At 33.3% G+C, this 12847-nt stretch overlaps 1 protein-coding gene across 2 annotated transcripts in view; it reads left to right on the top strand.

The window, feature by feature from the left end:
- Positions 1–4303: 4303 nt before the first annotated feature.
- The window catches only part of LOC116293413 (uncharacterized), a 63990-nt gene continuing 55446 nt past the window's right edge, over positions 4304–12847 (top strand). For both annotated transcript variants that reach the window (XM_089036492.1, XM_089036491.1), the window contains exons 1-10: positions 4304–4553; positions 4880–4950; positions 7285–7335; positions 8050–8238; positions 9216–9422; positions 9884–9934; positions 10746–10838; positions 11538–11630; positions 12127–12228; positions 12750–12845. In XM_089036492.1, the coding sequence (XP_088892618.1) occupies positions 4459–4553; positions 4880–4950; positions 7285–7335; positions 8050–8238; positions 9216–9422; positions 9884–9934; positions 10746–10838; positions 11538–11630; positions 12127–12228; positions 12750–12845 (1048 nt within the window). In that variant the 5' untranslated portion in view covers positions 4304–4458. The remainder of the gene's footprint in view (positions 4554–4879; positions 4951–7284; positions 7336–8049; positions 8239–9215; positions 9423–9883; positions 9935–10745; positions 10839–11537; positions 11631–12126; positions 12229–12749; positions 12846–12847) is intronic.

Below are 12847 nucleotides of genomic sequence, written 5' to 3'. Positions count from 1 at the left end.
ATGGCTATATCTTCGCCTGTTTCCAACCTATCACTCTCAAGCTTGGCAAATTTACTGATTTTGACTGAGGTGTTTTTTTTTCTTGCATTATCGATAAATGTTTGCTAACTTACTCATATCAAAAGTTGAAAAGAACCGTGGAAGGGTCTATCCAGCAGAGTCTTCTGTCTAATTCGTATTTTTGCTCCAGTTTCAAGACGAATCAATAAAGAAATTACGGAAAGGACACTACAAAAGCGAATACTTCAAGATTTTTTCTGGTTATCTTTTTCTGAACTTTCTGTTGTTTCAAACCCTTTAAAATGAAGCAATGAGCTTAAATATACCGAGTGATCGAAATAAACTGATTTCCAATTGATTGGCTAAAAGGATGATTTTAAATTTAAATTTTAAAGTGAATATCAAGGAAATTTGTTTTTGCTAAATCATTTATATGTAAATAGTGTAGTAGTATGGTTGCAGTATTTTCGTATGTGAAATTTTCTTAAACATTTAAAATATCAATATGCAAATTAGATGACGGAAATTCAAGACTAATTTATAAAACCAAAATGCTGTTGTGGAAAGTACTGATGTTTTTTCAATTGCAAATCATCCTTATAACTGAAATACTTGGCTTTATCGACACTTTTGGGTTATTTCACTTCAAAACACTTGTCGTAAATCACACTGCAAAACTTAACATATTCTGGAATTTCATTTGCATATTGTAATTTTCAAATATTTATATCTTTGAAAAGAGAAGTCCACATACAAAAATACTGCAACCATACTACCACACTGTTCACATATAAGTGATTTTGAAAAAAAAAATTTTCCTTGACATACACTTTAAAAAAGTGACAAAAAAAAATCATAGAGTTCACGGCTCGGTTGTCCTTACTGTAAGTAAATATACGAAAATAGAAATAGAAATTTTAATTTATTAATCAATTATTAACGAATAATCCATTTAACACTTTTCCACTCTTTTCCACTCTTTTCCAAATTTCTTATACATGGTTTTGCGTCCCAGCCAACTCTATAAGCAGTGGAACATTATTCGCTTTTTGATTATTTCCGTCTAGATCAATTGTTCTACGGCGATCTAAGTTTCCAAGAACTGTCAAGTCTGGGTCGCAAAACCGAACATGTTCCGTATTTTTCACCAAATCTTGAAGGCAACTATTGGCCAATTTCGCCTGACGTCACTAATTTCACTTTGCGTCATTAGCATAAACGGAACTTGAAGCAACAGACACTAATAAATCGAAAGTGAATGCTGGTTTTTTATAACAACTGAACAATTGAGAAAATTCTCAGAGAAATCTTCCAATATTGTAAATTATCGCAATAAATGTAATTGTGGTTGGAATTGTGTGGCTGTTTAGTGCCATCCAATATATGTTTTGCAAACTATGCTTTTTGTAGTTCTATCACTTTACTAAAAATTCATATTTTCAGATATTAGTAAGTATGATATTCTCTTTTGGTTTGTAGTCTTTGCTTGTTTGTAGCACCTCGCCTTAGTATTGGACTGATCTGATTCTCTAGACATGCAACACTTACATACATACAGGCAAAAAACAACTACAAAAAACAAACTAACAAACAGAAAACAAACAACAACAACAAAAAACCATGATACAAAACTAAACTAAAAAACAAACAAACAAAAACAAACAAACAAACAAAAACAAACAAACAAAAACAAACAAACAAAAACAAACAAACAAACAAACAAACAAACAAACAACAAAAATAAACAAACAACAAAAATAAACAAACAACAAAAATAAACAAACAACAACGACAAAAAACAAACAAACAAACAAAACAACCCAACTCCATGGAAGTTCTAAAAAAAACCCTTTAATCGATACCCCGAAAAAACCTCTGTGTCAATCAAAGTCAGGGCACGGATAACCCACAAATAGCATTGTAAATTACTACTTGTTAAACAGGTTTTGTAGAGGTAGGAAAACCGGAGAATCCGGAAAACTCATATGGGATGATGAATTAGGGGATCGGATTTGATATCCCAGAGTCGAGAGGCACTCGGAGTGTACTTATCGCTTCATTTTTCCTGATTTCATTCGGTGTTCTCTGGATAAGTATAAAGATACATTTACACAGTAGTGTTTAGTAAATCGTATTGATCGAGCCACCTTAATTCTCGGTCAAGAAATTGAAATGCAGATGGATAATTATAGTTATTCCAGCCATTTTATCCATCAGATTTTTATTGCTATTTTTAAGCAGTTTAAGGAACTTAGTTTTTCATAAAATATCGTTAAACCAGCTTACATAAGAAAACAATTTAGAGTTGGTATTAATTTTTTAGTATTTTTTTTCTGGCTTCGATAAGGATTGGCAGAGTTTGTTGTGCTGTTTGGTTGGTTCTGCTTCGCTTCTTTTACTCCTTTCCCCGTTTTCTGCATTCCCAACCCGTTCCTCGACTGCATTATAATAATGGAAATCTATCAGAGGATATTATGGTAGATTCCAGCTTTAGAGGTGGCACTATAAAACACTGAGCCACACATTTTCAACCACCTAGACAAGGGAATACCGAACAAGAAAACACTGAATAAGTCTCATTGTTTTTCCTTTTTTAATTGTACGAAATTTTAATTTTTTTTTTTAATTCCAAGAAATAGCAAATCTAACAATTTCTAATGCAAGAAAATGAATCCAATGAATGACAAATGTTTTTCAACTAATTAACTAGCTTTAGGAACGGATTTCCATTATTTTTTTGTTCATGAATTTATTCTACTTTGTATTTCAGAGTAGTTTTTATTTTTGCTTCGGGCGGAATTAGTTTTGTATCATGCGGTCGTCATGCTCTCAGTGTTCAAATTTGGATGATTTTAATTCCTCGTAGTTGCCGGCAAAACTACAAAATTTCAGTAAGATTTTTATTCGAAGTACTTAAAAGAGAATTTCTTTAACTGAAAAGGAAAAAGAAAGAAAAGAAACGAAAAGGAATGGAAAAACGGGACTGCAAATGCGAGTTTTTCCTTCCACTCAGCCTCAGGGTGTCAGACTTTTTTATTCTTGTTTAAATAAATTTCAGCAAAAGATTTTTCAACAAAATGAAACTTTTCAGTTGGGATCATTGGATTATCAGCAGACTTTAAACCTTCATCGTTATTTAATTATTTGTATCTCTAATTTTTTCAGTGATTCCTCCTCACTTCATTAACATGAATCGGTATTATTTTATGGTTGAATAAAGTCGAATACCTCGCTTTGTAAAACGATTGTATTTACACGCTTCCTTCGAGAAAAATCAGACCATAATATTTTGTGTGACTAAATATCATAATAATATCAATTGTATTTTTTCTATTTCGGTGTCGCTAAGTCAACAAACGTAAAAACAGCTCTGTTGCTTTATTATATTTACTCTGTAAAAGACACTATATTTTCTCTATATTAATGGTTATTTTTTGAGCACGATTTTTTGAAATTTTCTTTGAGTTTCAGTTGACTAGCCTTGAATCAAGTTATCACTTGAAAACAAGTTAGCGAAATATCGAAGAAATAAACAGTATATTTAAAAATAAATATTAAATCAATAATATAAATTGACGAAAAATATGAGTAAGTTCACGAAAATGAAAGTCAAACACAAGAGAAAACTTTGACAAAAAACACTGAAATCTTTTTTGGGGAATAATTTTGTACTGCAAATGTGCCCGGCATTTCCAAGGTTGTCTGAGAGTGGGAGTGCAAAAATTTAAATATTAAATCAATAATATAAATTGACGAAAAATATGAGTAAGTTCACGAAAATGAAAGTCAAACACAAGAGAAAACTTTGACAAAAAACACTGAAATCTTTTTTGGGGAATAATTTTGTACTGCAAATGTGCCCGGCATTTCCAAGGTTGTCTGAGAGTGGGAGTGCAAAAATTTCCTTTAATTTTCGTTAATATTTCATATTTTTCAAATGAGTTTTCTAATGTACATAAAGCATCCGTCAATTTTTCTAGAGTGATCGAAATTCCCAGCCATTTGATTGGTGGACTTTATTGGTTCTATTATGTTTTGAATTTTTGTGGAGGCAGTTTCAGAAGTAACTAAGTAACTGACGATTATTTTGTCCATGAGGTAGACATTGATTGGTTTTTAGTAAGTTATAATTGTAGCTGTAAGATTTGGACGGCTTGTTAGTATGTCTCTATAGTCACAGCGGACTTTAGGCGAAGCATTCAATTTTGTATTCCATGCTTCCTATTGGCTCATCACTAAACCTGTTTTTCCGCTACAAAAAGGCCAATCTGAGATTTCTCACCCTTATTCTAAGGCCACAGCCTAGGGCCTCAAGAAGAAATCTGTCTTCCTATTTCGTAAAATCTCTTAGAGAATTTTCTATTAAAAGCCCTAAAATTCTGAAAGAGAAAAAGGACTGTTGCGCCCTCTCACAGAAAGAGGGGAAAGGAATATTTTTCGCTGTTCTATTAAGCTAAAATGCACATACGATTTCGTGTGATCCCAGCAGTTTTGTCCTCATGGCTTCTGATCATTTTGACCGTCCACCTCACTGCCCCAATCACCGATGCTAGGTAAGTAAAAAGTATATCCAACAGGTTTTTCATTAAAAAAAAGAAAACTCACAAAACTAAAAGAGGATAAAGCAGCGCAAAGACTGAGAGAGAAAGAGAAGATGAAGTCAGGACTGGCAATCACTTCTAGTTCAAACATTACCAATTTTCTAAGGAGTTTTACGAATACCTTGGGAGTAACAAATTTACCAAATCTCAGTCAGTTTGACCTCTTTTTTAGGTTCTTGGAGAAAGGTTTTGAATATCCCACTTCTTGACCATCAAATTTATCCCTTGTTATTTTATTAAGTTAAGGACTAACTTTACTTTTCTTCTTGCTGTTTTAGTGTTAATGTACCCGGAGCATTTGAACGTGAAATAGATAACTTAGCAGCTCTTGCCAGAGAACAGCGAAGTGGTAAGAAACTGTGTTTTATTTAAGAGGTTTTTAAGGGCGAAATTGGTCGTGTTGTTTAGAAAAAAGTTTAGTTGTTGGAATGTCTTTTGAAAAGTAAAAGTTGGGAGTAGTTTAAGCGGGGTAATACCAACTTTAGTATTAGAACTGAGTAAAAACAGGCCAACAAAGCAAATTTTTGGCGAAAAAAATACGAAAGCTCTCGAAACAGTTTTAAGGTAAAATTTTAAAAAGTAAGGGGAGAAAGTGAATGTCTTTTTAAAAGTAAAAGTTGGGAGTAGTTCAAAGGTAATACCAACTTTAGTTTAATCAATAAAATAAAGAATTAGAACTGAGTAAAAATAGGCCAAAGAAGTACATTTTTGGCGCGAAAAATATAAAAGCTCTCGAAAAGGTTTTATGGTAAATTTTTAGAAAGTAATAGGAGAAAAATCGAATTGCTGAGAGAGAGAAAATGGGGAAGAATGGATAAAATAATGAATGGTCAAAGGAAAAGAAAAATAAAAGAGAAGGAAAAATTACAACTAGGAAGAAAAGAAAGTCAAATTTTCAGTTAAACGAAACAAAATAGCCCGTTTTAGTTTGTGCATTGGGCCAAGTAAAAAGGGATAGTTTGAATGGAACTATATTCTGAAAATTAATAAATTTATATTCCCTAAAAATGTAATTCTATTGATAAGAATCCTTTTCCAGTTATTGTAATTAGGATGTAACGATACGCCTTGATGTTATATAACGACTCTGAAAACTTATGCAATCATATGATAGTTATGTAAAAGTTACTTTAATAGTGAGAATTGGGGATGAAAAGGGTTGGTAGAAAATAGAAAGAAGATTCTCTAGAGGATATCGTTAAAATTAATTTATATCGCTTCAAAATTTTTTTTTCGTTTTCATTCTCTCCTTAATTCTAAGTGATTAATTCTAAGTATGCAATCAAACGCCCCGATGAACAGAACTCTCTCAGGACAAAGTTTTTCTTTTTTGAAAAAGAAAAAGTATTTATCAGAAAAAAATATTTTATTTCAACAAAATTTTGAATTTTTCGTTAAATTTCAATTTTTTAAACTAGAATACACTGATTTCTTCGAGTAGAATAGATTTTCTTGAAACGATAATGAATTGATTAGGATAAAAAGGATGGCAAAAAAAAATTTTTTTTTTCCCTGTTCGCTCCGACGTTTCTCGGCTATCTTTTTAAATTTAACAAAAAATATCTCTCGGGAATTTTTAGGTGTTTCTCAAAAAATAAATTTGATTTCACAAAAATTTTAATTTTAAGTTCTTTTTTTCAACTTAATTTTTTCAATATTTTCTTGGAATGAAAATTAATTGGTTATTAACGGGGGGAAATCATGCCCAGACGCAATTTTGATATCGTTGCCAAATATTTATGGTACGATTTGTCATTACGAAGTGAACGTGAAGTTTGTAGTGTTTTAAAGTTTTTCGAGATTTGTTAATGGCTATGAGTTATCAGTAATGTAAACCATACCCACTGTATTGAAAATTAAATTCTTGTGGTTGAAGTCATGTTACTTTGACAACTCAATCACACCTCCTTCTTTACCTCATTACTTTTTCTGAATTTTCGATTTTCTTTCTCCAGAAATACCTATTTTTTCAGTCTTTTTTCAGTTACTTGACCGTAGATTATTTTACAATTTTACGCGGGTTTATTAATTGACAATGTCCTCAATTACCTATTTTTTCAACTTGGTTTTTCCTCTTTTATTGTTTTCTATTTATCTTCTTGAATTTACGATTTTGGGAAATCTATAAAAACTGATTTTTTTTTGAAAGCAATAATTTTTGATTTTTTAATCCAAAAACTAAATTTTTTCTTATCCTCGTTCTACCATGTTCACCGATATCTCTTTGGATTTTGTCAGTTTTTTCATATCCTTGTTATAAAAAAAAATTTTTTTTAAATTTCTTTTTGATTTTTGAAGTTTTTTCTTCTCGTTCTTTGATTTTTTTTTTTTGGATTTTTTTTAGTATTCCACAAACCGATCTATTTTTTTTCTTTTTCTGGTTACTCGTTCTTCGATTATCTTTTCGAATTTAAGATTTTTAACCATTTCTTATGTATGAAAAATCTTTGAACGAAGAAAAAATAAATAAAAAAATAAAAAAGTTGGTATAGTATAGTTAGTATAAAATTCAGGAAGATTTAAATTTTTATTTAGCTAATGTTTTTATTCATAAATCAGTAATGAGTCAGCCCATCCTCTCCCCTCCCCTCCCCTCGCGTGTCATAGTGGTGCTTCTTATCTCTAAGGATACTGCTTATCATTAGTGATAACTGAATAATTTATTTTTAACATTCAATTTTAGTTGAAGATCTTGTACCAGCAGAGGATAAGCCGCTTCAGCCGCGTTCAAAAGGTAACGACAACACTGACGGCAAGATACATAATATCAGAAAGATCCTGTGAAGGCGTCCATATGAAATCCATACAGTCTATAGGTTTAGATTTAATTTTATTAAAGTACTTAGTCAAGGGATTTCTCATCCCTGATTGCATTGCCCAATCAAAGGAGGGGATTAGCTTTCATATATATAGTAAGGTAACCGGTTTTAGTTTACAAAAGCAACAACATAAACAACAACACAAGCAATGATAATAAGGCAAAACCTACAAAAAAAATCGAATGAAGTAAGGCTGCGTTCATAATCTATGGCGGGGGGGGGAAGGGGGGAGAGGTGTAAATTTGAAATGTCCAGAATAATTATTAACACCTTCCTTAAAGTCATGCAAAAAATACGATCCCCCCGAAGCAAGGCTTGTAGCTTCTTCCAACAATTGTGCATCCCCCCATTTTTCTGATAAAAATTTGCCCAATCCCCCCATTTTCCTACAAAAAAATTCCCTATTCCCCCTCAATTTCATCTGCCCCCCCCCCCCCCCTGCCATACATTTTGAATGCCGCCTAAGCCTCTATGCTGCAGCTAGGCAAAAGCTAACAACAAATTAAAAGATCCAATTTACTTATTTATGAGGAAAAAAAAGACTGCATGTTTTCTTCTGTTGTTTCCCAGTTGATTTGAGCTTAAGTTATTTTATAGCAAATCATCTGACCATAACTTTTTTCTTGTAGAATCCAAATGTTTCCTCGAAAGTCGACCATCTGAGGGAGTGTTCAAGCGCGTGGATGCCTTATTTGACTTTGCCGACAGAGCCGAAGGTGAATGCCAGCGCCATCTTTTCAGCTTGATCGAAGAGCAAGCCAATGGTGTTGACATTAGCAAGAAGGCTACACATCAAGAGTGCTTGGCCAAATGTAGTGGTAAGGAAGAATTATTACATTTTTATAATAACCTTTTCTCTTCGTCTTATGTTAAATAATTAACTTATATATATAACTTATATTTTTACAACCACCACTCCCCATACGGGGCTCTTCCGTGAGGTTCCCTCCACACGCACTCCCACTACATTCTATATTTACAACATACAACACTCAAGTCAAATGTTGCTTTTTACGGAGGGAGGGAACCGGAGATCCGGAGAAAACCCTCGTGGCAAGGGAGAGAACAACACAACAAACAAACTCAACTCCCATATGATCCAGTCTGAGCCAGGGCTCGAACACGGACCAGAGTGGTGAGAGGCGAGCGGTAAACCACTACGCCACCCATGCCACCCTCCTCTCACAAAGCTTATTTTCTTTTTCGCTACTTTTCTAGTAAGCTTATATAGTCATTAATTTTCATCTTGGCATTACTAGTAATTACATAAAATTAGAAGTTTTTTCTTAAAAAGGATAGGTGTTCTAATAAGTATCAAACTTTTGAGTCAAACTTCAAAATAAAAAGTTCAATAACAACTCTAGCTATTATAGGCAGCTTGTAATTGATCATTCTTGAAAATATTAAGCTTATTCGAATTGTTATATCTTTTGTTAAATACTTATACACCTATTTCAATAAAGTTAGTCACCTGAAAAGCTATAAAGCTGAGGCCGACAAGGATTATGGGTAAATTCATTTTACACGTTCAACAGCTTGATAATTGTTCATGGACTTTCGAATCTTTTACCGGTTACAGTCTCACCTCTTCTGAGCATCATCGAGCTGCAGTTTGTTTTAAAAAAGCTTTGTATATATGTACTTTTTTGATAAGAAAAGTTTCCCATGATGCTCAGTGATCTCAGCTTTCTAGGTTTTTGGTGACTAACTTTATTGAAATAAGTGTATATGCATACATTTATGCATGTATGAGGTGTCTAATAAGTTATTTCATACTTCTATATGACTTATTTAGACTCTGAGGAATCCAAGAAGTCTTGTAGCATTTTCCTTCCAAACTCTGACAAATACTACCACAAGCTTGTCGTCAAGAGTAAAACCACTGGAAGACGATTTGGTGTTTGTGTTCGAACGACCAGCTTTGATGCTGAGGATAACCGCGAGAATGGTATCTTCAACAGCAAGAAAGAGTGCAAAGATGCCTGTGGTTTTTCAGAAAAGGGTGAGTTCTTCTGAATTATAAATTACTAAAAGATAAAAATAATAATTAAAAAAAAAAAAGTAAGAAAGAATGCTAAAAATGACCGAAAGAAAGAACTTGAAGGAAGGTAGTAATACGGAGTATTAAGTAAAAAGAAAAAAGGAAGTCAAAAAGTTTGGGTGGAAGGAGTGAAAAAAGAATAGCGGGTTAATGTAAGAAAGGAAGAAGAAAATAAAGAGAGAATGGGAATTGAAAAGAAAAAGGAAGAAAGGAAAGAAAAAGATTAAAGAAAGATAAACAAGGAAGGAAAAATAGAAAGGAGGGAATGAACGATGAAAATTAAAAGAAAGAAAAGAAAAAAACAAAAGAATGAATGAATGAAAAAAAGAGAGAGCGAAAGGAAGAGAGCAAGGAGGAAAAGTATAGTAAGGAAATACGCGAAGAAATGTGTAATGGAGATTTGATTTCTTTATATATTTTAGACACTTCATCCCAAAAAAGAAGCCAGGTACCAACATTAAACAAGCGATCAGGTATGGTTAACATTATTTGTAATCATGCTCCTTGGATAATTGGAAAACTAGGGCATAATAGGCCCTTTACAGTTAACGGTCACGTGTCTGTACTGGAATGCAAAATTTTTGTTTTTATATTAAATTGGTGATTCTTTTTAGCTACTTGTAAAGAAATGAATGAAAACATGTGTACCCAGTGTGTTACGAATTGCAGTTTTATTACAATCTCTCGAAACAGGTTGTAGAAATGTTGTTTCCTCACCAGTATATTTCACCCATGGGAATCAAAATGTTCATTCATTTGCTCTCAGTGAATTAATCAACACGTGATTGCTTAGCTGCAAAGGGCCTATTCAATGAGTATTCATTTTATTTGATTTAATAGTTAACTGGGGTTGTCGTTTTTGGCATATCACGCTTGCATGAGATATTACGATAAATTATGGTTTGCTAGAGTTCCTGTTAAGATAGATGTCTGCAGATTGTTATCTCAGTGAAAAATATATTTCATGACGGTTAGTTATTTGATAAATTAGGCCGTGATGTCTAATTTGCTCTGATGTAAAATCACAATACAGCATTACTTTATCACCTTTTTTATGAAAGTAATATAAGGAAATACCAGGACCATCCTAACAACAAATCCACTTGCTCAAACAACTAAACAACTCAGCTTGGTATAAAGATTTCCTTCCAGGTTGTAACCTCTACCCCTTATCAGCTTTTTTTGAAAGTAATATAAGTAGATACCAAGACTCTCCGAACAACAAATCCACTTGCTAAAACAACTAAACAATTTAGCTTGGTCTGAAAATTTTGTTTCTTCCAGGTTGTGAACTCTACCCCTGTGAGAATGATGGCACATGTGTGAACGGAACGTGCGTATGCCCTGCAGGGTTCGATGGCAATTTATGCGAGAACAGTAAGTTGACCCAACCAGATATATAATTGTTTTTTTTTTTTTGTTGTTTTTTTTTAGTAGGAAACAACGATCTTTTAAAAGCTATATGTTTGCGCCAAATGTTAAAGGGGCATTTGGATAAAAATCGATGAAAATTGAAAATGACTTTAAACTTGTTTAAACTTAACTATATGGCCCCAATAGTAGCCATGCAACATATTTTCTTCACAGTAAAAAGTGGGGGTTAAAATTTATCAATTTTATTCAGCATCTAAATTGTGAGTAAATGACGTCATTTACTAAACCCTATTGTTCTTTTCGCTTTAAACCCAAAATTTTTCAACTGCAAGTGGCTCCCAGGCGAAAATGTTTACTAATCAAGTTTACATTGTCATAAGTGAGTCATATTATCCTCAAAGACTTCAGTTATCCGGACTTTCAAAAATTGGGGCGTATTCATTTGCTTATTTCCCATATATTTTTTATTATGAAGCCTGACAAAGCAACATTCTAACACAAATGCAACAAAACATCTTTGTACAATTGAAAATACCGCTTCAAACAGGCATTTTGTCACATCATTTTCTAACTGTTTGAAAAAGGTTTTGAGTGTTAACCCAAAACGAAAATTGGGATCAAAACTAGTTTTTGCGCTTTTTGCCGTTATTGCTCATTATAGAAAAAAAATTCCTCTTAACCTATTTTTATTGATATTTTTAGAAAAATGTAACCCAACCTGCCAGAACGGCGGTGTCTGCCAAAACGGTGTCTGTCAGTGTCCCGGTGGCTATACTGGATCAAGCTGCGAAACTGGTAAATGTTCATCTCTAGACTTACTTTAGGTGCCTTGTGCCAAGAATTTCTGGAGCGCATGTGATCAAAGCACCAACTTTAGTATAGCTGTGCTAAAGATAACTTTAACAATAAATACTGACTAACAAAGAAGATATATTGATTCAGGAGCACGAGTGCGCAGGATAGCCTAATCATTTAATGCTTTATGTTCTCGTTGATCGATTAGCTTTGACTGAACCAGAAGCGGAAGGTATCAATACCTAAGACGTTCGCACATCTAAAGATAACTTTCGAGGAATTACGTTATCCCATATTCCAAGGATAGCGCGAAAGTTCTTCTCTGTCCTTTACGGTCTCTTTGCGTTCCCTAATGTCATTTTATATATTCGTTTTCACTTCAACTGTTAAGAATTTCACTTTTCGAGTTAGGATATAGTTCGAAGGACGTAAATAATATTGCATTTCGCGATTTCTTATTCACATCATCGTTAACTCCAATTTTATCACATTACAGCCGTTTGTAGTACACCTTGCAAGAATGGAGGAACTTGTAAAGATCCACAGAGGAATACCTGCCAGTGTCCTTCTGGATTCTTCGGCAGCCTATGTGAACATGGTAAGTTCATGACTAACATTCCACTATTAAGCAAGTTCGGGAGTTTATTCGCTTGATTTGTAGGGCAAGTTTGTATGTTGGGGAACATGTTGGGAGAGTAGACTGTAAAAAGTGAACTTTCTTGTCACACTGACATCAACGCCATGCATAAAATAAATAAATAAATAAAGATATTGAACATGACGGTATATAAGAAGGTATATAAGTAGGACACCTTCCAGTCTACACCATCGCCTGATGAAGAAATAGCGCGCAGTAGCAGTTGAAACGTCGCGGTCCACACCCTACTGAAAAAATTGTGAGAAAAATAAATAAAATGGTCTTTGTGATTGAACATGTAAACAAATACTTCGGTTGATAAATCAATAAACCAGGATAAAAGTAAGCAATTGAAGATGGAAAGTTGAAGAATGAGTAAACGAAAGGGTAGTTTTAGGTAAGGATGAACTTAGAGGTTCAAGAAAGGGTAATGGTATATGAATAAAGAAACATGTTATTAAATTTTATTTTTTATGTTTTAGCATCCTGTGTACCCTTCTGCGAGAATTTCGGAAAATGCGTAAGGCCCAATGTCTGTGATTGTGCCTTTGAGTACACTGGCCCGCGATGTAATGCCAGT

This window comes from Actinia tenebrosa, unplaced genomic scaffold, assembly GCF_029948245.1.
Source record: "Actinia tenebrosa isolate PJP-AT-01 unplaced genomic scaffold, QUT_ActTen_1.0 PGA_scaffold4__44_contigs__length_22323623, whole genome shotgun sequence".
In the NCBI taxonomy this organism is placed as follows: Eukaryota; Metazoa; Cnidaria; class Anthozoa; order Actiniaria; family Actiniidae; genus Actinia; species Actinia tenebrosa.
Note: the sequence above shows the minus strand (reverse complement) of the source record. Positions and strands in the feature narration are given on the sequence as shown.